General features: G+C 60.9%; 10 protein-coding genes across 10 annotated transcripts; 6 read left to right on the top strand and 4 right to left on the bottom strand.

The window, feature by feature from the left end:
- Positions 1–749: 749 nt before the first annotated feature.
- Positions 750–2,970, top strand: PLICBS_000231 (putative protein serine/threonine kinase; the record flags this gene model as incomplete). The annotated part of the gene is made up of 4 exons (XM_018318789.2): positions 750–831; positions 898–928; positions 986–1,302; positions 1,352–2,970. 4 exons carry the CDS (start codon positions 750–752, stop codon positions 2,968–2,970), a joined length of 2,049 nt encoding a protein of 682 aa, XP_018184314.2.
- Positions 2,971–4,036: 1,066 nt separating this feature from the next.
- Positions 4,037–5,630, top strand: PLICBS_000230 (isocitrate dehydrogenase (NAD(+)) idh1; the record flags this gene model as incomplete). The annotated part of the gene is made up of 3 exons (XM_018318790.2): positions 4,037–4,069; positions 4,444–5,483; positions 5,546–5,630. The coding sequence occupies 3 exons, from the start codon at positions 4,037–4,039 to the stop codon at positions 5,628–5,630; spliced, it is 1,158 nt and encodes a 385-aa protein (XP_018184315.1).
- Positions 5,631–7,290: 1,660 nt separating this feature from the next.
- Positions 7,291–8,189, top strand: PLICBS_000229 (uncharacterized protein; the record flags this gene model as incomplete). Its single annotated transcript, XM_018318792.2, has 4 exons — positions 7,291–7,342; positions 7,550–7,596; positions 7,688–7,751; positions 7,936–8,189. 4 exons carry the CDS (start codon positions 7,291–7,293, stop codon positions 8,187–8,189), a joined length of 417 nt encoding a protein of 138 aa, XP_018184317.1.
- Positions 8,190–8,427: 238 nt separating this feature from the next.
- Positions 8,428–9,798, bottom strand: PLICBS_000228 (uncharacterized protein; the record flags this gene model as incomplete). The annotated part of the gene is made up of 1 exon (XM_018318793.2): positions 8,428–9,798. The coding sequence occupies one exon, from the start codon at positions 9,796–9,798 to the stop codon at positions 8,428–8,430; it is 1,371 nt and encodes a 456-aa protein (XP_018184318.2).
- A 1,245-nt stretch (positions 9,799–11,043) lies between these two features.
- Positions 11,044–13,171, top strand: PLICBS_000227 (lysyl-tRNA synthetase; the record flags this gene model as incomplete). Its single annotated transcript, XM_018318794.2, has 8 exons — positions 11,044–11,265; positions 11,332–11,397; positions 11,453–11,608; positions 11,664–11,882; positions 11,935–12,298; positions 12,352–12,713; positions 12,761–12,885; positions 12,934–13,171. 8 exons carry the CDS (start codon positions 11,044–11,046, stop codon positions 13,169–13,171), a joined length of 1,752 nt encoding a protein of 583 aa, XP_018184319.1.
- A 283-nt stretch (positions 13,172–13,454) lies between these two features.
- On the bottom strand, positions 13,455–14,392 carry PLICBS_000226 (uncharacterized protein; the record flags this gene model as incomplete). Its single annotated transcript, XM_018318795.1, has 2 exons — positions 13,455–14,277; positions 14,370–14,392. 2 exons carry the CDS (start codon positions 14,390–14,392, stop codon positions 13,455–13,457), a joined length of 846 nt encoding a protein of 281 aa, XP_018184320.1.
- Positions 14,393–16,072: 1,680 nt separating this feature from the next.
- On the top strand, positions 16,073–16,591 carry PLICBS_000225 (uncharacterized protein; the record flags this gene model as incomplete). Its single annotated transcript, XM_065599558.1, has 1 exon — positions 16,073–16,591. One exon carries the CDS (start codon positions 16,073–16,075, stop codon positions 16,589–16,591), a length of 519 nt encoding a protein of 172 aa, XP_065455630.1.
- A 547-nt stretch (positions 16,592–17,138) lies between these two features.
- PLICBS_000224 (erv26 superfamily protein) lies at positions 17,139–17,841 on the top strand (the record flags this gene model as incomplete). Its single annotated transcript, XM_018318796.1, has 2 exons — positions 17,139–17,442; positions 17,513–17,841. The coding sequence occupies 2 exons, from the start codon at positions 17,139–17,141 to the stop codon at positions 17,839–17,841; spliced, it is 633 nt and encodes a 210-aa protein (XP_018184321.1).
- Positions 17,842–18,542: 701 nt separating this feature from the next.
- Positions 18,543–19,034, bottom strand: PLICBS_000223 (uncharacterized protein; the record flags this gene model as incomplete). Its single annotated transcript, XM_018318797.2, has 1 exon — positions 18,543–19,034. The coding sequence occupies one exon, from the start codon at positions 19,032–19,034 to the stop codon at positions 18,543–18,545; it is 492 nt and encodes a 163-aa protein (XP_018184322.2).
- Positions 19,035–19,471: 437 nt separating this feature from the next.
- PLICBS_000222 (uncharacterized protein) lies at positions 19,472–20,521 on the bottom strand (the record flags this gene model as incomplete). The annotated part of the gene is made up of 1 exon (XM_018318798.2): positions 19,472–20,521. The coding sequence occupies one exon, from the start codon at positions 20,519–20,521 to the stop codon at positions 19,472–19,474; it is 1,050 nt and encodes a 349-aa protein (XP_018184323.2).
- Positions 20,522–21,681: the final 1,160 nt, after the last annotated feature.

The raw sequence follows: 21,681 nt of genomic DNA, 5'->3' as shown, positions 1-21,681 counted from the left end.
AGGATGCTGTGGCGCCTCGCGCCAGGGACGCGCCGGTGCTGCTTGGCCAGCTGGAGGGCGGACGGGCAGGGCAGCTCAGCCCGCCGGACAGGGGCGGCTCCAGGCGTCCAGGGCTTGCATCAATCAATCGCGGGCGATGCCAGGCGCCCCTCCCCAGCGCTCCAGCTCCATCCGCCCTCGACAACCAACGGACGGGGACCGACCCCACGGCCCGTAAACAAGGCCGCCCACCACCACCTCCAACGTCGTCACGCACGCCCATCCACCCACTTGTTGTTTTGTGCACCGTTGGATTCGACGTCACCTTGGCTTCCTGCGCAGCGTGAGCGTGCGTGCATGCATGCTTACCTCCTCGTCTTGTAACAGTTCTGTCCCTTTGGTCCACCGTCCCTTTGCGAGGCCGCAGACCATCGCATAACACCTCGCACGAGACACGATTGGCGGGGGACCTGAATCATCCCGCTCCCTCGCAGCTCGCAGCGTGAGAGAGCTCGACCCGCGAGACCGACAACGTTTCCGACACGCGCTGTTGTTCCTCCTGGCTTGAGGCCAGAGACATTGACGAAGTCGAGCTCCCTGCGCCCTGACCGCAAGAAGCTATCCTCTCCTTCCCACACCGATTGTGCGACGAACCCGACCACGCGCGGCACGACGGCGATTCACGGCACCGCACGACGTCGGTGACTGACATACATACGCACGAGTCGAGCTGGGCAAGTGAATGCCGTTGCTCCTAGGGCACCAACGCCATGGCGGACCGGAACAGGGAGGCGGACGAGGGCGGCGAGGCTCTTGATCCGGAGCAGCTCTACTCCAAGGAGTATTGCATCGGTGAGCGCTTGGACCAGTCTGATGGGTATGGCGGCATCGCGAAGCTAACGCGAGCTCTGTGAACAGGCGGAGGAAGCTTTGGCAAAGTCTACAAAGGGTGAGTCTGGCCAACGAGACCGTCCTGGTGCTCGTGCGCAGGCGCTGACGCTCGCAGTGTCGACAAACGAACCGGCCATGCCGTCGCCATCAAGATCATCGACATCGAAAACGCCGAGGACGAGGTCGAGGACATTATCCAAGAGATTGCCATTCTGTCGGAGCTGCAGTCGCCCTACGTCACAAAGTACTACGGCTCCTATGCCAAGGGTGCCGAGCTGTGGATCGTCATGGAGTTTTGCGCGGGCGGCAGCTGCGCCGACCTGATGAAGCCAGGGCTCATTGGCGAAGACTACATTGCCATTATCGTCCGGGAGCTGCTGATGGGGCTGGACTACTTGCACTCGGACAAGAAGCTGCACAGGGACATCAAGGGTAAGTTTGAGTGCTTGAGTTTCGGGCCGTTGGACTGACATCAAGGCAGCGGCCAACGTCTTGCTCAGCGCTGGTGGCCAGGTCAAGCTGGCCGACTTTGGCGTCTCGGGTCAGCTCTCGGCGACCATGACCAAGAAGAACACGTTTGTGGGCACGCCATTTTGGATGGCGCCCGAGGTCATCAAACAGTCCGGCTACGATCACAAGGCCGACATCTGGTCGCTGGGCATCACCGCCCTGGAGCTGGCAAACGGCGAGCCGCCCTACGCCGACATCCACCCGATGAAGGTGCTCTTCCTCATCCCTAAGAATCCGGCACCCAGGCTAGAGGGCAACTTCACCAAGGCCTTCAAGGACTTTGTCGAGCTCTGCCTGCAGCGCGACCCCAAGGACCGGCCGACGGCGCGGGACATGCTCCGACACCCGTTTATCAGAAAGGCCAAGAAGACGACGTACCTCACCGAGCTGATTGAGCGCCACAGCCGCTGGGCGCTGACGCACAAGGGCGAGGACGAGGACAACTGGGACGCGGTCGACGGCGGGGCGCCCACGGAGCGCGAAAAGGTGGACGAGGACATGTGGGACTTTGGCACGGTGCGGCTCGTCGGCGATAGAGGCGGCCTGGTCAGCCGGCCAGGGCTCAACGCTATGGACGAGAGCGCGACGAATGCCCGGTCTGTACGCCGGCCAGACGGCTCAGACGAGACGGATGAGAGGCGACGCGACGCGAGCCCGTCCAAGGCGCGAGACTTTGCCTTACAACCAAGCGACACCCTGAAGGCGGCGAACCAAGGCACATCTCGGCAGACGAGTCCGCAGCGGAAGCCCATAGCGCCGGGCATCACGTCACCCACCAAGGTGCCGCTCCCAGCGAGCCCGATGAAGATGGCGGCACGGGACGGGCCCGAGACGCCGACTAGAGGCGCGGCGCACAAGCCCCTGCCACGGCAGCCGACAGGACAATCTCCAGACTACGACCGGGAGCTCCAGGCCCAGTTACAGCGTGATATGGGAATGCTGAACCTGGCCTTGGAGCCGACCCCGACGGCGTCGCCAACTGGCGCGGCACAGATGTCGATGGCATCGGAGAGGCCGATCCCGCCACCGCACAACAACAACACCCCGTCTCGGTCGCCCAGTGGGCGGACGCCGGTCATGACTATTCCTGAAATACCGCCATACAGGGGCCCTGCGCAGCAACGGGTGGTATCACAGCAAGCCGTCGGGCAGCGGGCGTTGAGTGGGATGAACCTGCCGCCGCCACCGCAGTCACAGTCGCCGGCCCCGTCAGAGGCGTCTGCAGGTCCATCATCGTTCCCGTCGCCGGCGCCGGCGAACCCCAACGGAGAGCTGGACGCGCTCAACGACGTGATATTCCCGGCGCTGGAGGAGGCGCTCAAGAGGCGGCAGGCCCGGCTGCAGCAGGCATATGCGTTTAGACCAAACCAGGCGCCGGCCGGCATGGCGGCGAGGCAGCAGCGCGCCGAGGCGTCTCACGAGAAGCTGCGCAAGCTGGTGTATAAGCTGGCGCACGTATGCAAGGAGATCGATACGTGCGACAAGGCGGAGCCGGTCGGCATGGGGCGCGACGTGGGCAGCTTCCTCGAGGGCCTGCTGGAGGAGATTTTGGTGCGCGTCGAGCCTCTAGACGAGGAGGAGGGCGCTTGATAACCAAGAGGGTATCGCGGGAGGCATTGTGAGAACATACTCGTACAAGAACTTGTAGTCGTGGACGCACGCGCAGCGACGGCGACTGGCGGCCCGTCCGTGTATGTGTGAGAGTTATTAGACGGACAAGGGGCCCCCGTCCGGGTGGAGGCTGCGGCCCGGACTGGACGGGGCCGGATCAAGGGCAACTGGCTGAATGGGATTGGGAAGGAAACGGAAGTGGTGCACCACGGGGCGTTGGAGTAGAGTCGATCAATTGGTTGTTGGGCGCCGTTTGGCGTCTTGCAGGATATACACATTGGAAGCCAAAGCTTCTTGCGGACGCACGCGAGCCAGCGTCGCCGGGCGAGCGCCAATTTGTACTCGTCGTGTTTGTGTAACCGTCGCGGAGCCCTTCGCCGAAGCTGCAGCATTGACTTTCCTGTCCCAGATTCTTTGATGGTGGAGCAGCAGCGTCGGGGCAGGACATTATGCCGAGACGGGCTTAGCGCGCGCGGCGGCAGGCTCGGAGCAGGTTCGCATTCCGCTCTTTTTCCGACGCGGTCCGGCCGAACGGCAGCGCCAAACAGCCTGGAGGCCAATCCGGAGCTCCAGGCGCAGGAGAAGAAAAAAAAAATTCTGGAGGGGCCAGCGCCGGCAATGGCCGCGGCGGCCGCTCGGCCCAAGCTGGGCAACGGTGAGGCAATTGGCGGGCTGCTGGCTGGGCAGAGGGAACGTTCCATGCTGGGGGCGCTGGCAAGCGGGATTGATGATGGATCTGCGGCGGGCATTGCGCTGCTGCTGCTGCTGCTGTTGCCGTTGCTGTCGCTGCCACGACTACCACCACCACCACCGACGTGCGCTACCTACCTAACCCACACCCTCCTCCACACCGTCGGCGAGCCGCATTCACCTTGCCCTTCTTTTTTTCCTCCTCCGCGTCGTCGTCCCTCCCGGTTGTTGTTGTCGCCGTTGCCAGTGTACGCGCCCACGCCCTCTCCTCGACGGATCATACTCTCCCCTCCTCACGCGGACACTCCCGGTGTTTGAACAACCCTTTTTTTAATCCGAATTCGAGTCGCCCATCATGCTGTCGCGTGGCTCTATGAGAACGGCGCAGGTACGTGCAGCGCAGGAGAATCGTGTCTTGTTTGTTCGGTCTGTGTCTGGGTGAGGGCCGGGCGCCCACCACCCACCCCCGCGCTCGCCGCTCGCCCGGCAATTTCGTGCTGGACGGTCATGCGAACAGAGGCGAGGGGCTCGTCTGGCTGTTGCACGCCTCTGGGCAAGGGGACTGAGGCAATTGCGAGACGAGCACTGGGTTGCGGCATTGGGCCGAACCCCTCCCCTCCTCGTTCAACCCGGCCCCCGGGACGGACGGAGATGGCGGGAGGAACGAACAAGGAGGGGGAAGTGACGTCGCGGGCGAGATCTTCCTACGTCAGCGAGAACAGAACAAGAGAATGCTAACGCGGACCCCGTTCTCTCCAACAGGTCCTGCGCGGTGCCACCACTGCCGCTGCCGGCCAGCCGCAGCATCTCGCCGCCCGGTCCTTCGCGACGGTCCAGTCCGACATCTTCAAGCCGGCCAAGTTCGGCGGCAAGTACACGGTGACGCTGATCCCCGGCGACGGCATCGGCGCCGAGGTGGCCGAGTCGGTCAAGACCATCTTCAAGGCGGACAATGTGCCCGTCGAGTGGGAGCAGATCGAGGTCTCGGGCATCGACTCGGTGGGCGCCGGTCGCACCGAGGACGCCTTCCGCGAGTCGGTGGCGTCGCTCAAGCGCAACAAGCTGGGCCTCAAGGGCATCCTGCACACGCCCATCAGCCGGTCCGGCCACCAGAGCTTCAACGTGGCCATGCGCCAAGAGCTCGACATCTACGCCAGCATCTCCCTCATCAAGAACATCCCCGGCTACGAGACGCGCCACAAGGACGTCGACCTGTGCATCATCCGCGAGAACACCGAGGGCGAGTACTCGGGCCTCGAGCACCAGAGCGTCCCTGGCGTCGTCGAGTCCCTCAAGATCATCACCCGCGCCAAGTCGGAGCGCATCGCCAAGTTCGCCTTTGCCTTCGCCCTCGCCAACGGCCGCTCCAAGGTGACGTGCATCCACAAGGCCAACATCATGAAGCTGGCCGACGGCCTGTTCCGCAGCACCTTCCACTCGGTCGCCAAGGAGTACCCCACGCTCGAGGTCAACGACATGATTGTCGACAACGCCTCCATGCAGGCCGTCTCGCGCCCCCAGCAGTTTGACGTCATGGTCATGCCCAACCTGTACGGCGGCATCCTGTCCAACATTGGCGCCGCCCTCGTCGGCGGGCCCGGCATCGTCCCCGGCTGCAACATGGGCCGCGACGTGGCCGTCTTCGAGCCCGGCTGCCGCCACGTCGGCCTCGACATCAAGGGCAAGGACCAGGCCAACCCCACGGCCCTGATCCTCTCGGGCAGCATGCTGCTGCGCCACCTGGGCCTCGACGACCACGCCAACCGCATCTCCAAGGCCGTCTACGGCGTCATTGCCGAGGGGTGCGTTTCCTTTCCCACCTCTTTTGATCCGTCGAGAAATACAAAACTGACTTCTTCCTTAGCAAGGTCCGCACGCGCGACATGGGCGGCGAGTCCACGACGCACGAGTTCACCAAGGCCATCCTCGACAAGATGGAGACCATCTAAGCTGCCGTCACCCACCCACCACCACCGCACCAGACAGACAAAGTCCCCGACCGAACGAGCTGATACCACGAGAGTCTGGAACACAAAACATGGGAGGAATATCTGGCGGTGTGCGCGCGCGCGCGTTCGCGAACCCCGCTGACACCGATCGAGGGGGGCCGGGCGCACGTCACACTGAGGTTGGATTATAAACTGTGTATGACAGGGGAGGACGAGATCGGAGAGAGAGAGAGGAGGCCAGAGTGTACCTATAGCGTGGCATGGAGGGGGGAGAGCCTTTGAAATCATAGAAGTTCTTTTTTTGTTCTGCCAATGCGAGGTGTTTGCCGTGCAGCTGTGAAAGGTCCGATGAGCAGGTCCTTGTGTTCTCTCGTTGGCTCCCGCCCGTCTTCGCGACTTGACTTACAAATCCACCGACCGACGCTATCCGGCGCGAGACGGACCGTCGGGCAAGAGGGGAGGAGGGCTTTGAGCCGCACGACTTTCACGGCCCGCTCGCCTGGGCTGGAGGAGACACAGCGCCGCAGCCGCAGCCGCAGCCGCTCTCTCTTCTTCCCCCAGTAATACCACCCTGCCGTGCCTCGTGGTACCTACCTACCTGTTATACGGCGCACCAACAACAGGACAACTCCCCCCAATATTATTATTGCCCGAGCATGGGACCGACACCCGACGGGGCTGAATCGCCCTGATGATGATTAATCCAGCAGCGCGAGATGGCGCACAGGATGCACAGGATGTACGACAGACATAGGCGCCCACCCGCCCGCCCGCTTTTTCGGTCCAAGTCGCCGATTCGGCGGGCGGGCGGCAGCAGCAGCTCAGCCCAGCCCGAGCCAGCTCGTGGTGGTTGGTGGTGGTGGTGTTGCCTGGTGTTTCCTGTAACTTACGTACGTTGTACGTTTCGTATGTGTTGTACTACACCTGGCACGCCCTTGCTTTGCAATTCCCAATTACCAAGCAAGACGGCGGCCCTGGACGGAATAGGCAGGCCTCAGCGCGGGCGAGACCTGGCGAGGCCAGGCCAGGGCTTCGGAGGAAGGAAGGAGTGTCGTTGCGTTTGTTTGTTTTGGTTGTTTGGTTGCGGGCGGTCGGTTGGTGGTGGTGTTGCGGCGGATGTGTGCTCGTACAGACGGGCTGGTGTTGTGGGCTTTTTTTGGTTCTCCCCGCTAGGTGCAGATAGACCAGGTACTAACTTACGTAGGTTGACAGGATGAGGGAGGGGGCGGTTCCCCTTCCTCAATGAGGGGCAGTTGAGCGAGGGGGTTGGGGGCGGGCGGGCGGGCGAGCGGGAAGTAACTGACTTGGGTGCTCCAGTATTCATGTGCTGCCAGGGCGTAGTTGCGTAGCCATTCGATCATTAGGTACGTGGGCCGGTGGGTTGAACGAACGAACGAACAGGCAAGTTGCCCAGGACTGTACAAGGAGGCGGGGGAGAAGGACAGCCAGAGTAGGTATAAATATTTGGGTCTGGCGTTCCCACCATCTCAACTCGCGAACCTTGATGTCTGCAGTTCTCAACTCCCCTACAGTCTAGCGACGAATCGAAGAGCCAGCCCCCTTGCTACATACAGAAAAGGCCCAAGAGTTGATATTTCCGCTTTGGGAAATATCGTCCTGCCTTAGAAAGCGTCTTACACACACCAAAGCGTCGATCAAGATGACCACCACCGGAGGATGTGCCTGTGGCGAGATCCGCTACCAGTTCGAGGGTGCGTGCTCATCCCCCTTCCACTGCCAACATCACATAGATACGCTGCCTTTCGCCTTGTCCTTGTCTTTTATTGTCTTTATTTTTATTGTTTCTTGTGTCGGCTCGTTGGTTGGTCCTCTGGCGTGGGCAACGATGATGGCTGGCCACTGCGGGGTGGTGGAAAGTGGGAGCTGATGAGCGAGGGGCTAACAACTGGGGGTTGTAGGTGAGCCCGCCGTGACGGCGCTTTGCCACTGCGTCGATTGCCAAAAGGTATGAACATTCCCTTCCTGAATAGAGATGCGGACTCGGAGTCTGGACAGAAAAAAGATTGCTGACGTTTTGTATCTGTGTCTTGATGTAGTGGACCGGCGGTGCGTTTACTTCCAATGCTGTTGTGCCGCGCACTGCCTTTAGCCTCACCAAGGGTACGTTCACACCTCTTACCCCCCCTATAGCATCTCTCATGCCCTGTACACCTCTCTTCACATGCACACACAGACACAGAGGGGGGACGAAGAAGAAACAAGAGAGAGATGGGGGAAGAAGACTGGCAAGACAAGAAGAACGAGTTCAATCCAGCTGACACAAGCACGCACGCACACGCAACAGGCACGCCCAAGACGTGGGACGTCCGCGGCGACTCGGGCAAGATCAACAAGCACTTCTTCTGCGGCGACTGCGGCTCCAGCCTGTACACGGAGCTCGAGGTCATGCCCACGGCCACGTGCGTCAAGGCCGGCGGGCTCGACGGCGGCGCCGCCAGCCTCGGCGGCAAGGTCGGCGTCGAGTTCTACGTCAAGGACCGCGTCTCGTACCTGCCCGCCTGCGAGGGCGCCAAGCAGGAGCAGGTGTTTGGCCAGTGAATGGGCATGAGATGATGCAACGACGGCGACGCACGGGGGGGGAGGGGGCTTCACTGTGCTCGGGGATCTTTCCACAAGGCATCGAGGAAACATGTCAGTCATGTCTAGGTAATTAACAAAGATATCTTGAGTAGTATCTGAGCGGTCGTAACTGCGTGGCGTATGTGGCTGCTGTTCCTGTCCTTGCCATGTGCATATATGCTTTTGTATATGGGGGAATCCTGCGTCTAGGTCCACTCTATGCTTTGCCGTTGACGCCGTTGACGCCGTTTGTTCTATATGGCAGTTCGGCGCTCTCCTTCTTGCTGACGCTACCACCCACCGCAGCCAGGATGCGTTCCAGTCCGAGCTCCAGGTACTCGGTCTCGTGCGCAAAGATGATGCGGAACCAGCCCGGCTCCTCGGCGCCGAACCGCACACCGTCGGCGAGAAAGACCTTTTCCTTGAGCAGGCTGTCCATGACGTCCTTGTCCAGGTCCACCTGCTGCTTCTCGTCGTCGGCGACCCGGTTCTTGAGGTACGCGGCGCCGAGATTCACCCATACGAAGAAGCCCGCGTTGCTGCCAGGGGTGTACTCGATGCCGTTGTCCCGCGCCCAGCGGAGCACGATGGCGTGCTGCTTGCCGAGCAGGCGGCGATTGTCTCGGATAAAAGTGTCCACCCACTCGTCGTCGTCCAGCACGTTGGCCGTCACCAGATCTGACAGCGAGCTTGTCCAGCCAAACTCAAAGACGTTTTGCAGGGCGCCCTTGAGCGGCGAGTTCCCTTGCGTGATGACGAAGCCCATGCGCAGCCCGCTGACGCCAAAGTCCTTGCTCATGCCCCAGATGACGTGGACGAGCTCCGGATCGATGATGCCGTTGACGTCGATGGACAGGGCCGACTCGAAGGGCACAGGCGCGGGCTCCGTGTCAAAGGCGTTCTCGAAGACGGACAGGGCGTAGATTTCGTCGCTGATGAGGTGCACGCGATGCTCCTGGCAGAGGCGCATGTAGGCGAGGAGCACGTCCCGCGGGTAGCACCGGCCGAGCGGGTTATTCGGGTGCGCGAGGATGATGGCGGCGATGCGCTGGCCGCGGTCTTTGGCGGCAAGGATGGCAGCGCGGTGAGCCTCGACGGCGGCGAGGCCCATGGGGTCGACGCCGGCGCCAAAGGCCACGGGCCGGAGCTCGACGCCGGTCCGCTTGCCGACATCGGTGGGGAAGGCGCCGTAGTAGGGCCGGCCGATGAGGATGGCGTCGCCCGGGTTGGCGAGCGCCCACGACAGGTTCTCGATAGCCACGGTGCAGCCGTTGCTGACGAAGACGTCGGCGGGCGTGATGGCGCGGACGGGCCGCAGCTGGCGCGTGAGGAAGCGCGCGACGGTGGGCTTGAGGCGCTTGTAGCCGTCGCCGTAGGTGAGCGCGATGGCGGGGATGCCGTCCTCGGGCTCCAGCTTGGCGCGCATGTGCTTCATGAAGCGCTCATGGAGCAGCGTGTTCTCGGCGACGCCGAGGTTGACATAGCCGCGCTGGTTCGTCTGGGCGTCGTACAGGTCGGCGAGGACCTGGATGAAGAAGAAGTTGGGGTCGGGCGCCGTGAGCTTGTTGGCGCGGGCGGAGAGCGACATGCTGGGCGACGATGGGATGGTGCTGCTGCTGTTGCTGCTGCTACCTCATGCGAGAACGGGCGGCGACGGCGACAACGACAACGAGTGACGTCCACGCATATATACCCAAGGCGTGCGACATCCAAAGGGCTTACACGTTGCAAAATGATGGGTGGTGCCATCTGGTGATAGGGCGTCGTGTTGTTGAGCCGGCGGTGGAGACGCCGTGTGGGCACGATACGCTCAGACGCCCCGACAATGGCGCCCTCTGGAGAACACTGGCCACGCCTTTGCACGGGGCGGTTCGTCGGGAGCATCGAACGAGTGGCGTCTACGTCACGGGTTTCGCCCTTTTCTGCGCAGGGCGCCTCGTGCGAAAGGCTCCATCCGGGATCGTAGTGCCGCCCAAACCTTGACGGTGGCGTGCCTGGTTGCGTCAATGCCGTCCGTTTTTTTCTGATCCGGCCCGGCAACTCCAGATGATGGCCATTGACGATCCTGTCGAAGCAGACGAGCTAGAGCCGCGCATCATGCGCAGCAAGGGCGTTGCTGATGCCCGTTATCGGATCCTTGGGCGATGGCGGGCGATGCGACTCATGGCCCCCGTGTCGCTGGGCTGTGCCATCGGCACGCCAAACAGACCTGAGATGCGCTCGAAGGATTGCGTCCGCACGTGTCCAATGTCCGGTGCGAGCGATACGATGACTGACTGCAGTTCGAGAGAGATGCAGATGGACGATCGACGGGCCGGCGACAGGCATGGATCACAGTTGCCAGCATGCCAGCCAGACTGCCTGCTGCTGCGCTGGTTGACTCACGGTCGTCGGCCAATAAAGTTTTTCCGTGCTCTTCGTCGGGTGCCGCTCCAGTGTAACCTGAGGTGCTGAGGGCGCGCTGGAACTGCCCTGCAGCGCTTGGCTCCCTGGAACATTACAGAAGGCCGTGGGCACCAATCTGAGGCGCAAACAGGGGCCCGGCGGGTGGCTGCCCAGCCCGCGAGTCAATGCCCAGGGACCAGTCGGCCAGGGCTTGGCCGACCCCGCCATCCCCTCCTCGACATGGATTTGGCGGGGTGACTGTATTTTCTTTTTTTGCCCTCCGATTCTCGTGCCTGTGACTCGACGAACCTCTTCGACCATCACACGATAAGAGCGCCGACAACGACGACGACGGCACGGCACGTCTCGACACATTCGCATCCCACGACCCGACTACCCACTTCGCAACGCTCAGACTGCCCGTCGCGCGCCGCAGACCACCGCAATCATGGCTGACAACCAACCCGCGTCCGGCGCGGATGCCGCCGCCGCCGCCGTCGCCAAGCTGCACCTCGACGAGGTCACCGGCGAGATGATCTCCAAGACCGAGCTCAAGAAGCGCCAGAAGGCCCGCGAGAAGGAGGCCGCCAAGAAGGAGAAGCAGGCCGCCCACCCCCAGCCCGCCGCCAAGACGGGCGAGGCGGCCGAGAAGGAGTTGACTCCCAACCAGGTGCGCAGCCGCTGCCCCTGACAGCCGATTGACGTCGAGTAACCCGAGCCTAACATGCGACAACAGTACTTTGAGATTCGATCCGGCGTCGTCAACGAGCTGCACGCCAAGGGCAAGGCCTACCCTCACAAGGTGCGACTGACCGCCGCCGACGGAAACGCTCGGGCCTGATGCTAAACTCGCGCAGTACCACGTCACCTACGACATCCGCAAGTTCGCCGACGACTTCTCCCACCTCAAGAACGGCGAATCCGACAAGACCAAGTCAATCCAGCTGGCTGGAAGAATATACGTCAAGCGCTCCGCCGGCAGCAAGCTCTACTTCTACGACATTCGCTCCGACGTAAGTCCCCTTTCCCACGCCGCTCTCGGTGAGCCGAGTATCTGACATGTCCCAGGGCACCCGGCTCCAAGTCCTCGCGCAGGCCGACAACGTCGACGACAAGGCGGTTCCCTTCGAGGAGCAGCACATCAACCTCCGGAGAGGCGACATCATTGGCGTCCGCGGCTTCCCGACCCGCACCAACCCCAAGACCAAGCAGGGCGGCGGCGACTACTCTGGCGAGCTGTCCATTGGCGCCATCGAGGTGACTCTGCTGTCGCCTTGCCTGCACCAGGTAACACGCGCAGCCACACGGCCGGCCTCGCATCCGCTGACCTCTTGTGCAGATTCCCGATGACCACTATGGCTTCAAGAACCCCGAGCAGCGCTTCCGCCAGCGATACCTCGATCTCATGATGAACGAGCGGTCGAGACAAATCTTCATCACCAGAGCCAAGGTCGACTCCTACATTCGCCGCTGGTTCGACGAGCGCGAGTTTGTGTCGGTGCAGACGCCCATGCTGAACCCCATCGCCGGTGGTGCCACCGCCCGCCCGTTCATCACCCATCACAACGACATGAACATGGACATGTTCCTCCGAGTCGCTCCCGAGCTCTACCTCAAGATGCTTGTCGTCGGTGGCCTGAACAGGGTCTACGAGATGGGGCGTCAGTTCAGAAATGAGAGCGTTGACCTGACTCACAACCCTGGTGCGTTCTTATCGCCTCGGCCATGGTTCGTTTTGATAGCTAACTTTTACCAGAGTTCACCTCGCTCGAGTTCTATATGGCCTACGCCGACGTCAACGACCTCATGGGCATGACCGAGGAGCTTGTCAGCGGCCTCGTCAAGCACGTCCACGGCTCGTACAAGACCATCTTCCACAACATCAAGGGCGAGCCCATCGAGATCAACTGGGAGGCGCCTTGGCCCAAGATCGACATGATCCCCGGCCTCGAGGAGGCGACGGGCGAGAAGTTCCCGCCTGCCGACCAGCTGCACACGGACGAGACCGGTGACTTCCTCAAGAAGGTTCTTAAGAAGACTGGTGTTGAGTGCAACCCGCCCCTGACCAACGCCCGCATGATTGATGCTCTCGTCGGCGAATTCCTCGAGTCCCGATGCGTAAGTTTATCATGCTAGTTACTTTGACTTGAAGCTGACATCGGCAGATCAACCCCACCTTCATCATGGGCCACCCCAAGATGATGTCTCCCCTGGCCAAGTCTTCTCGCACCACTCCCGGCCTGTGCGAGCGATTCGAGGTCTTTGTTGCCACCAAGGAGATTGCCAACGCGTAAGTCGACTCGGCGAGGTATCAAGAAATGAGGCTGACTGGTAGCAGCTACACCGAGTTGAACGTTGCCGCGGAGCAGCGCGCCAACTTTGAGGAGCAGGCCCGCCAGAAGGCCCAGGGCGACGACGAGGCCCAGATGGTCGACGAGACGTTCTGCCGCGCTCTCGAGCACGGCCTGCCGCCCACCGGTGGCTGGGGCATGGGCATCGACCGCATGATGATGTTCCTGACGGACAACTACAGCATCCGCGAGGTCCTGGCGTTCCCGACCATGAAGCCCGAGTAGATTCTCACATGTAGACGGCGAGTTGACGAGATAGAGGGGAGGATTGATCTGAATGAAGCCAGAAGTGCATTGGGATCTTTGAGTTTGGCTGTAGAACGAATGCCTAGCAAAGAATAAAAGTGTGTGGGAATCAGGGTATCTATTCCACCCGAAAAATGCATCTACCGAATCCTCATGTCTAGATGTCTGTCGTGGCATATGTTTTGTACCGTCCTGCGCCAAACGCCGTGCCTATGTAAACTCCGTCTCCGTCTCTCATCCACCATAACAGGGCATGCATGCTTTAGAAGTTGGGCCGGCGCTTGCGGCCGGTGTACTTGGACGTCGCCTTGACAACCTTGCCCTTGCGCTCCATCTGCTCTTTCTTCTTGACGATCCAGGCCTTGCTGCCCTTGTGCGCCTTGGAGTTGTTGGCCTTGAGCTTCTTGCGCGCGTCCATGACGTCGACGCCATCCATGCCTGCAACGACGCCCGTGATGTCGCCGCCGCGGCCGCCGGCGTCGTCGCTCGTGCCCGCCGTGAGGACGAGGTAGATCTTTACGTTCTTGGTGCCCGGATCATCCTCGAGGATGCCTGCGCCGAAACCGGCCTTGACGGCAGCCTGGGTGACCATGTTGCGCTGGTCGTCGTTCTTGGGGTAGAACTGGCAGACGGCGCGGCCGCCGCGGCGCAGCGATGCGTAGAGCCCGCTGAAGAAGCGCGACAGGCGGCCCGCGGGGCTAGTGTCGCTCGTCTCCGCGCTGCAGAGCCACTGCACGGCGGAGATGGAGATGGCGGCGTCGAAGGTGCCCGCGCGGAAGGGCACGCCCTGGCCCATGTCGGCGAGCATGAGGTCGCCCTCGACGTCGCGCTGGAGGGCGACGTCGAGCATGCTGGGCGACAGGTCCATGCCGATCCAGGTGTGCGGGCCGCCCTCGTCCGGGTCCAGCGACGAGAGGATCTCGCCCGACAGGCCGGAGCCGCAGCCGACGTCGAGGACGAGCGAGGGGCGCTGCAGGTCGAGGAGGGAGAGGGCGCGGCGCGTCATGCTGGCTTGGATGTTTTGGATGCGCGACGAGGTCGTGTACTTGCGGGCTTCGACGTCGTCGTAGTGCACGTCGGCGGCGCTGTGGTGGTCAGTATCGCCATGTTCGTCACAACTCTGCCAGACGAACGGGCGGGCTAGTCGGTGAGAGGGCGCGGCGCAAGGAAAACGTACAGGGTATCTTCGGGGCGGGACATGGTGGGCGGATTGGGAGGGCGGCGGCGCCCTTGGAGCTGTGTGTCGGTGCGACGAAGGCTCGGGGTGAAGGGCGTGGGCGAGGCGTTGGGCCCAGGGCGAGCGGGTGGATGGGAGGAGCGTGCGAATCTCGAGAGTCGGGATTGAGGACGGTTATCGTCAGAGCTTTTGGTGGAGGAAGCGGGTGGGTGGTGGTGGTCCCTGACTTTTTTTTGTGGATGGCCGTATCGATAGTGGTTGGCGGCGGGGGTGGACAAAAATAACTGCGTCCAAGTCAGCGTCTCGCTTCATGAGGAGACACTCGGTAAACAGGCTCAGTGCTCAGATGTACAGATTTGTAATGAGAAAACTACAGCTAAATGGCCAATTACAAACTGACATATTAGTGCTCAGTTGTATGTTTTGTGAGCCGCTGCACTCTCAAACTTGTTCGCCTTGGTGCGGGTGTCAGGCATACGCTACGCTTGTGTTTTTGTCCACGCACCCCCAGCATACCCTGCAGTCAACACCAATGCTTCGACCATCTGGAAGCTGAATCTCAAAAGACCGTGTCATTGCTGCCATACTCCCAATTGGAACCGACAAGGCGTCAGTTTGCCCTCGAAAAATGTCTCATGCATCGTGATAATCTTTGGATCCGCAGCCTTGCTGTTGCCTCTCGCAGGGAACCAAAGACGTCCAATCTTCTGAGATACGTTCAGTTTGGCACCACGAATGAGGTCGAATGCCTGCGGCGCTGAGATCCCTGATGGCCTGGATGAAAGCATTGCAAGAGCTGGTGCTTTTCTTGGCTTTGGCGGAGAGAGCAGTCAGGTATTGGATAAGATGGTGCTGTGCCGCGGACCGGCGCGAGACCGGTCAAGACGGCCATATGTCACGACATCGCCATGAAATGATTGGTGCCGTCTCAGGTGAGGAGAGTTTATGACAAAACCTCTATAGATATTGATACTCGCGGCTTGATCAGCCGGCATGAAACCCGCTCCCGTGTTACAAACAACGTTGGCACCCTACCTCAAGTCATATGCAAAGTACACACTGAGAATGTCAATACAAGCGTCTTGTGGATTGGGCAACCCTGCCATGCCATCGTGATGAATCATTCCTAATCTACTGGGGATCGAATCGGACGCGTGGTCCCTGTCACATATAGTACGACGCCTACGCGGTTGCAAATGTAACCACAGCGTCGGACGCGGGGTGAACCAGAACAGAAGAACTTTTTGATCTGCCACTTAGCATTCAACATGATGGTTCAAGTTGAGGCTGTTGCCTACCCCGCTGAGCACGGCTGCCGGCAAACAAAATATGCATGCATGAGGGCTCGGCGATCCGGAAGGCCTCCCGATCGCAAGGCAGACTATCACAGGCATCGAGGGCGTGGTTGCTGCCTGCCGCCAGAGGCATGCTGTTGCGTGAAATTTGCCATTGGATGGGAAGAAGAAGCCGGCGAGTGAAGGCGACTTGAACCAAACGATCAGGCTTGTTGTTGTTGTCAGGCAAACTTGCGCCGTAATCTAATCGAGGAGCCCGAGCTGTTGCAGAGGGCTTTGGGTATAAAGAGGCAATACAGCCACTGGGGGAGCTCTCGCTGAACCCAATCTCGGAAATCATCGACACGAGCGTAGTTTACCTGAGCTTTGCTTGCTATACACATTCGGACCAAAGCAAGACCCCGAGCCATGGCTACGAACGTCCCTGCTTCGACGACCTCGGACGGGCGGGACATCAACGTCACCAGCGACTTGGTGGTGAGTCTCGTCGAATACCAGTGCCTCGCCTCCCACGGCACCGTGGCCGTGTCGGACGCCTCGCAGCCGACGGCAGTCACGTACTGGCCCGGCAAGGCGGTGCTCAAGGCACCGGGCGCCTCGGTGAACAAGGGGCGAGTGCACATCCCCGTGCACGACACGCCCGAGATCCTCGGCAAGACGTACGCGCTCGAGAACATCCTCGTCTACTTTGACGTGGAGTCGGACGCGGCCATTGACGTGGTGACGCTCTACTACGACGCCGCCAAGATCGTGTCGACCAACGTGAACAAGAAGAACACGTTCCACATTGACTTTTCGGCCGGCGAGGCCAAGAAGTACGCCTACGTGGTGACGTCGGGGATTTGCGTCATGCTGGACGTGGTGTTTCCGAATGCAAAGTCGTCGGTTGACCTCTACTCGGTTACGCTGGTGTACAAGGCGACTTAGATGGCTCAATGAAGAGGTCGTGTGGTGGCATGACTGACTGGCTGGTGGACGCTTCATGTTGTTTCGGTGCTGGTGGTGGCTTGGGCGAGGTCTCGGGACGTAATGACATTGAACTAGCCGAGTAGACACCTGGCCGGGCACGAGAGCTTACGCCGTGCTGTGTCTCCAAGTCAGCAACATTGGCGTTGCCGCCGTCAGCTTGCTGTGCTGTAAAGGTGCAATGCTCATCATCAGTGCATGGCCAATTGTGAGTGCGTGATCGTGCGTCAGTGCCTCTTCAGGCTTGATGCACGTCCGGAAACAGGGTCGACGGCGCTTACATAATACGTCTGCGCCATTGGCTCGTGCGCTGAACGTGTCCTGAAGCTCCGTGAGACGCGAAAAGCCCGTACCTACAGCTCCGGGCAGCTCAAATTAAAGCCCCCCCAGGGGCGGCAGCGTTCCTCCACCAAAATCTCCTCCCTTTACTTTCGCGCCTGCGACTCTCCTCTCTCCTCTCTCATGCCCCTCGATACCGTCGCCGCCAGAAACAACTGAGGACGCAAACATGTGGATCCTCCCGCTCATCGGCTACGCCGGAGCCATCCTCGGCTTCTGCTTCCTGACGCTGGCCATCGCGTCGGGGCTCTACTACCTGTCGGAGCTCGTCGAGGAACACACCGTCATCGCCAAGCGCCTCTTGACGCGCCTCATCTACACCGTCATCGGCGTGCAGGTCGCGCTGTGGCTTCTCGACGGCTTCCCCTTCTGGTCCTCGTTGCTGGGCGTCGTCGCGCACGTCGTCTACCTCGGCAACATGCGCCGCTTCCCCTTTGTGCGGCTGTCCGACCCGCTGTTCCTGCTGTCGTGCGGTACGCTCGCTGCTCCCGTGCCCATCCCTATCCCCGAGGCTCGCTTGCTGACGGCCTGATGCGTGTGCAGTCCTTGTCCTGCTCGATCATTGGGTCTGGTTCCGGCACTTTTCGCATAGCCAGACGCGCGCGTACCAGCGTTCCTCGTACTACGACACGGTCGACGTGCCGAGCTTCACCATGATAGCGTCCTACTTTGGCCTGTGCGTGTGGCTCGTGCCGTTTGCCCTCTTCGTCAGCCTGTCGGCCGGCGACAACGTGCTGCCGACAATGGGCACCGAGCCGGTCCGCGGCGTGGATGGCAAGGCCCGCCCGCAGGGCATGGTCAAGGCTGTCGTGGACTGGGCGCGCGGCGCCATCGGCGAGATTGCCGGCTCCACGGGCTTGGAGCGGCCATGAGCGGCCAGACGGCGAGACGCTAAGATTACGACGAAACGACGACATGCCGCGCCGCAGGCCGTGCGTTTGGCGACGAGACGAGACCGATGGTAAGTCGAGACGAATATTTCTTTGGGTGCCTGTCGAGCCATTGTGATGAAGCAACCTTTACGCTAGATTGTATTTGACAAGGCAAAGCCTTGCATGATCGTTTTAAAGAAGTCATAGTTACACTGAATGGATGTTGGGGCAGCTCTGTTATGATGCATGGCATGGTCATGAGCTCTGCTAACATGGATCCAGGTACGATGGGAGACTAAAGCTCCTCACAGACGAGAGCTGGACCCCCGAGGCTTAACAGGAAAGCCGTGCGATAATCTATAGGGCTTGGGCTCGAATTGATGTATGCGGGCGGCACTACTCGAATGACCGACGAGCACGACAAAGCGACTCGAGGTCGCTGCTCTGCAGAGGCTACGATACTCATGGTATCTCATCTGTCATCACAAGGGATGCATCACGCACCCGCACTGTGACGAGTTCTGTCAACAAAATGTTGGTATCAGCGCAAGGCCAGCGGACCGATCCATATATGCTATAATTGAAACACGCCTCATGGCTACCTAGTAATACATTCCCCTGTGGATATCGTGCTTGTTCCGTTCTCTGTGACGGCTGCGCTGTTCCCCAATTGTTGGTCACGTCAATTTGTGCCAACTGCCTTACGAGTCCTTGCCTTTGGACGATCCGTTGCCTTTCCCATTGCCATTGCCGTCCCCGTTCCAAAACTTCTGGTCCACCTTGTCGTCTGGCGCGCGCATCCCGCGGTCGTGCTTCTTCTCAAAGTGCTCGTTGTGCCGGCGCACCTCCTCCTTCTGCTCGCTCGTCAGCTCGTCGGCGAGCCCGTCGCCGCCCGCGACGCTCGAGTTGAAGACCTTGGGCCGGGGCGGCGCGTTGGGCGACGAGCTGGACAGGGGCTCGCCGCCGCCGGTGCGGCCGCGCGCGCCGGACCCGTCCCCCGCGACGACGTCGTCCATGGGGTCGGCGATGGTGCCCGGGTGGTCGTCCTCTTTCGGGTCCTGCTTCTTTTGAATGTCTTGCTTGTTCTCGACAAGGAGACGGGCGGTGGTGGCGAGGGAGCGGCGTGGTGGCACGGTCGCGGCGGGTCGCAGCGGTCCTGAGGACCGTGGTAGGAGGCTGCGGAATGAGCGCATGGTGATTGCTGGATTCTTTGGATCTGGTATTGTATAGAGATTTATTGCAAGCTTCTTGGTCAGGTAAATCTGCAGCTTTTTTGTATGGAAGGCCGTGAGCTGTCAGTCTTGACGCGCGGTGTTCAAGGTAATCGGGCCTCTGAGACGGCCGTGACGTCAAAGCTCTGACATCACCATTCCGAGTAGCAAAGATCGGCGGCACTGCACAAACACGCTGCATACATATTTATGTGTACTCTGTTTCAATTAGACAATTATAAAATAGCGATGGTGAAAATCCTCGTCGATTTGTGCTTCTCTTCTGCGTCAATGCATTAATTGGCCGTCCCGCCTGTCTATCGCAAAACGCCCCGTATATGCCCCCCCCGCGCCGGCTGTGACTGACTGCTCATATGAACCACAAACAATAGATAGAAAACACCAATAGAGGTTATTGGTTACGAAGAGGCATCGGCTGCCACCCGGATGAGGAGCGACCCCATGCCAGCGCTCGTGCCGTAGCTGCGGTGCGCGTCCTGGATGTCGTCCATGTCCCAGACCTGCTTGATGGGCACCTCGACGGTGCCCTCTCCCGCCAGCTTCATGAGCTCCTTCAGCTCGGGCTGGAAGTTCTTGTCGTCACGGGTGATGGAGTAGATCGTGGTCGACTTGCGGGACCAGAATGCGAGGTTTCGCAGCATCAGCTTCATCACAGACAGGATCATCGAGCGGCTTTGGTTCTCCTCGCCGCTCAGCGCGCCGAGGTTGCCGCCGTAGCCGACGAGCAGGCTGGGCTCCGACGAGCTGAGGATGGCGTAGCTCTCGTCGAAGCTTTCGAAGCCGAGGGCGTCGAAGACGACGTGCGCGCCGCCGAGGTCCTTCATGGCGGCTATCCACCGCTTGTCCGTGTACACAAAGGGATGCGCGCCGCGGGCCCTCAGCGCGGCATGGTTGCGCTCTGAGGCCGTGCCGTAGACGACGGCGCCGCGCATCTGGCACAGAGTCATGAGGGCATAGCCCACGGCGCCGCTGAGTCCGTGGACGAAGACGCGCTGGCCGGCCGAGACGTTGGCCTTGCGCACGGCCATGCCGTAGGCCGTGTTCCAGTCGAGGGCCAGGGCGCACGCGACCTGGGGGTCGAGCCCGGCGGGGACGGGCGTCAGGTACTTGGCGGGCACGTTGATGAGCTCCGACTGGGAGTCGTAGACGGTGACGGCGGTGACGAGGTCGCCGGCGCGGAAGGCGGCAGAGCCGTTGGAGCTGGGATGGTCGGCGACGATTCGGCCGGCGAAGCAGTAGCCCGGGGTGAGGGGCGCGCCGCGCTGCATCGGGTACGTGCCCATGCGCATGTTGACGTCGGCGCCGGAGAAGCCGCTGTAGAGGACGCGGACCTGGACCTCGTCGCGGGAGGGGGCCGGCATGGGCGCCGTGGTGACGGCGAGGACGGAGGGGTCACCGAAGGCGGTGACGACGACCTTGCGGGTTGTGGATGTAGGTGCGGCGACCATGGTGATGGATGGAGACGTGATGATGATGATGATTAGATGCGGTATTAGTGTGAGGTGCTTCAAGAGCCGGGAGACTTTGATGTCAATAACTGTTTGGAGTTGTGCTTGATGTCTGCTCTAGCATCAACGTCCTCATCCGTCCGACGACGATGCTTTATATTCATCATCGTGAGACAGCCCGGACACGACTACACGCCGCAAACGATGCCCTTCCATGGCCGTCATACGCATCACCACGCCCCGAGAAGGGTGCAAAGTCACGGTGCAAGGCGCAATGCGGACACCGAAGTCGACGATGCCGATGGCCGCGCGGGCGTCCGGCCCGTCGTGAGGCCTCAAGCCACCAGACGGCAGCAGCCACCAGACGGCAGCAGCCACCACGCAGAGCAGCCGCAAACGCAAATGACGGAATGAACGCCAGCCACACGGGCAAGTAGTCGCTTGCGTTCCGGGCGGTTCGTGTCAGAGGGCTGCGGCGGCTGCGGCAGCAGAGCGGAGCGTTTGCTGGTCGGCGGTGGAGAAAGACGGCCTCCATCGCTAGCGCTCCGAGTCGGGGGAATAATGGGGCCGTGGTGTCGGTGGTCGGCGCGCCGACCTGCCGTGGGCCGTGGCTGTTTTGCCCTTGTTTATGGGGTCGGCTTCGGGGTGATGTTGTGAGCGTGGGGTCCAAGTATTTGATGGCGCTGACAGCCCACTCGTGTAGTGCGTCCGAGCCCTTGGTTGTTGTATGCTTTTTGCCGACCGGCTGTTGAAGGATCCAACTCATCGTCAGTTGAGCTTGGATGATTGACTTTCAGCACAGAGTCCTCGACTTCTCACAGGGGCTGAACGACTGACACCGCTGTCAGCAAACGCCTCCCCTTTCTTCGGATCAGGATGACGGCAACCTGCCCCCTCTCTCCGCCAAGTTTCGAAGCGTCATTTCCAGGAGACCTGTCTCATGTTCGAAACGCTGACCGACTACTGTACCCAACTATTTGGAGATCATTTGAAGAACGACAATGTATTCTATTTCGTCAAATATATGTACGCAGAAGTTGCCAGAATATCCAGACACTGACACACACCACCCATGCGAGCATCCAACTTAGTAGAGGCCCCATTCCACCTTTTGCTGCTTAATGTTTCCGTTGCACTGCATCGTGCCCTTTGCGCCAACC

The sequence above is a fragment of the Purpureocillium lilacinum genome (assembly GCF_023168085.1).
Source record: "Purpureocillium lilacinum CBS 284.36 DNA, scaffold_1, whole genome shotgun sequence".
Classification (NCBI taxonomy): Eukaryota; Fungi; Ascomycota; class Sordariomycetes; order Hypocreales; family Ophiocordycipitaceae; genus Purpureocillium; species Purpureocillium lilacinum.
The sequence above is the reverse complement of the archived record's forward strand: the minus strand, read 5'-3'. Positions and strand labels throughout refer to the sequence as shown.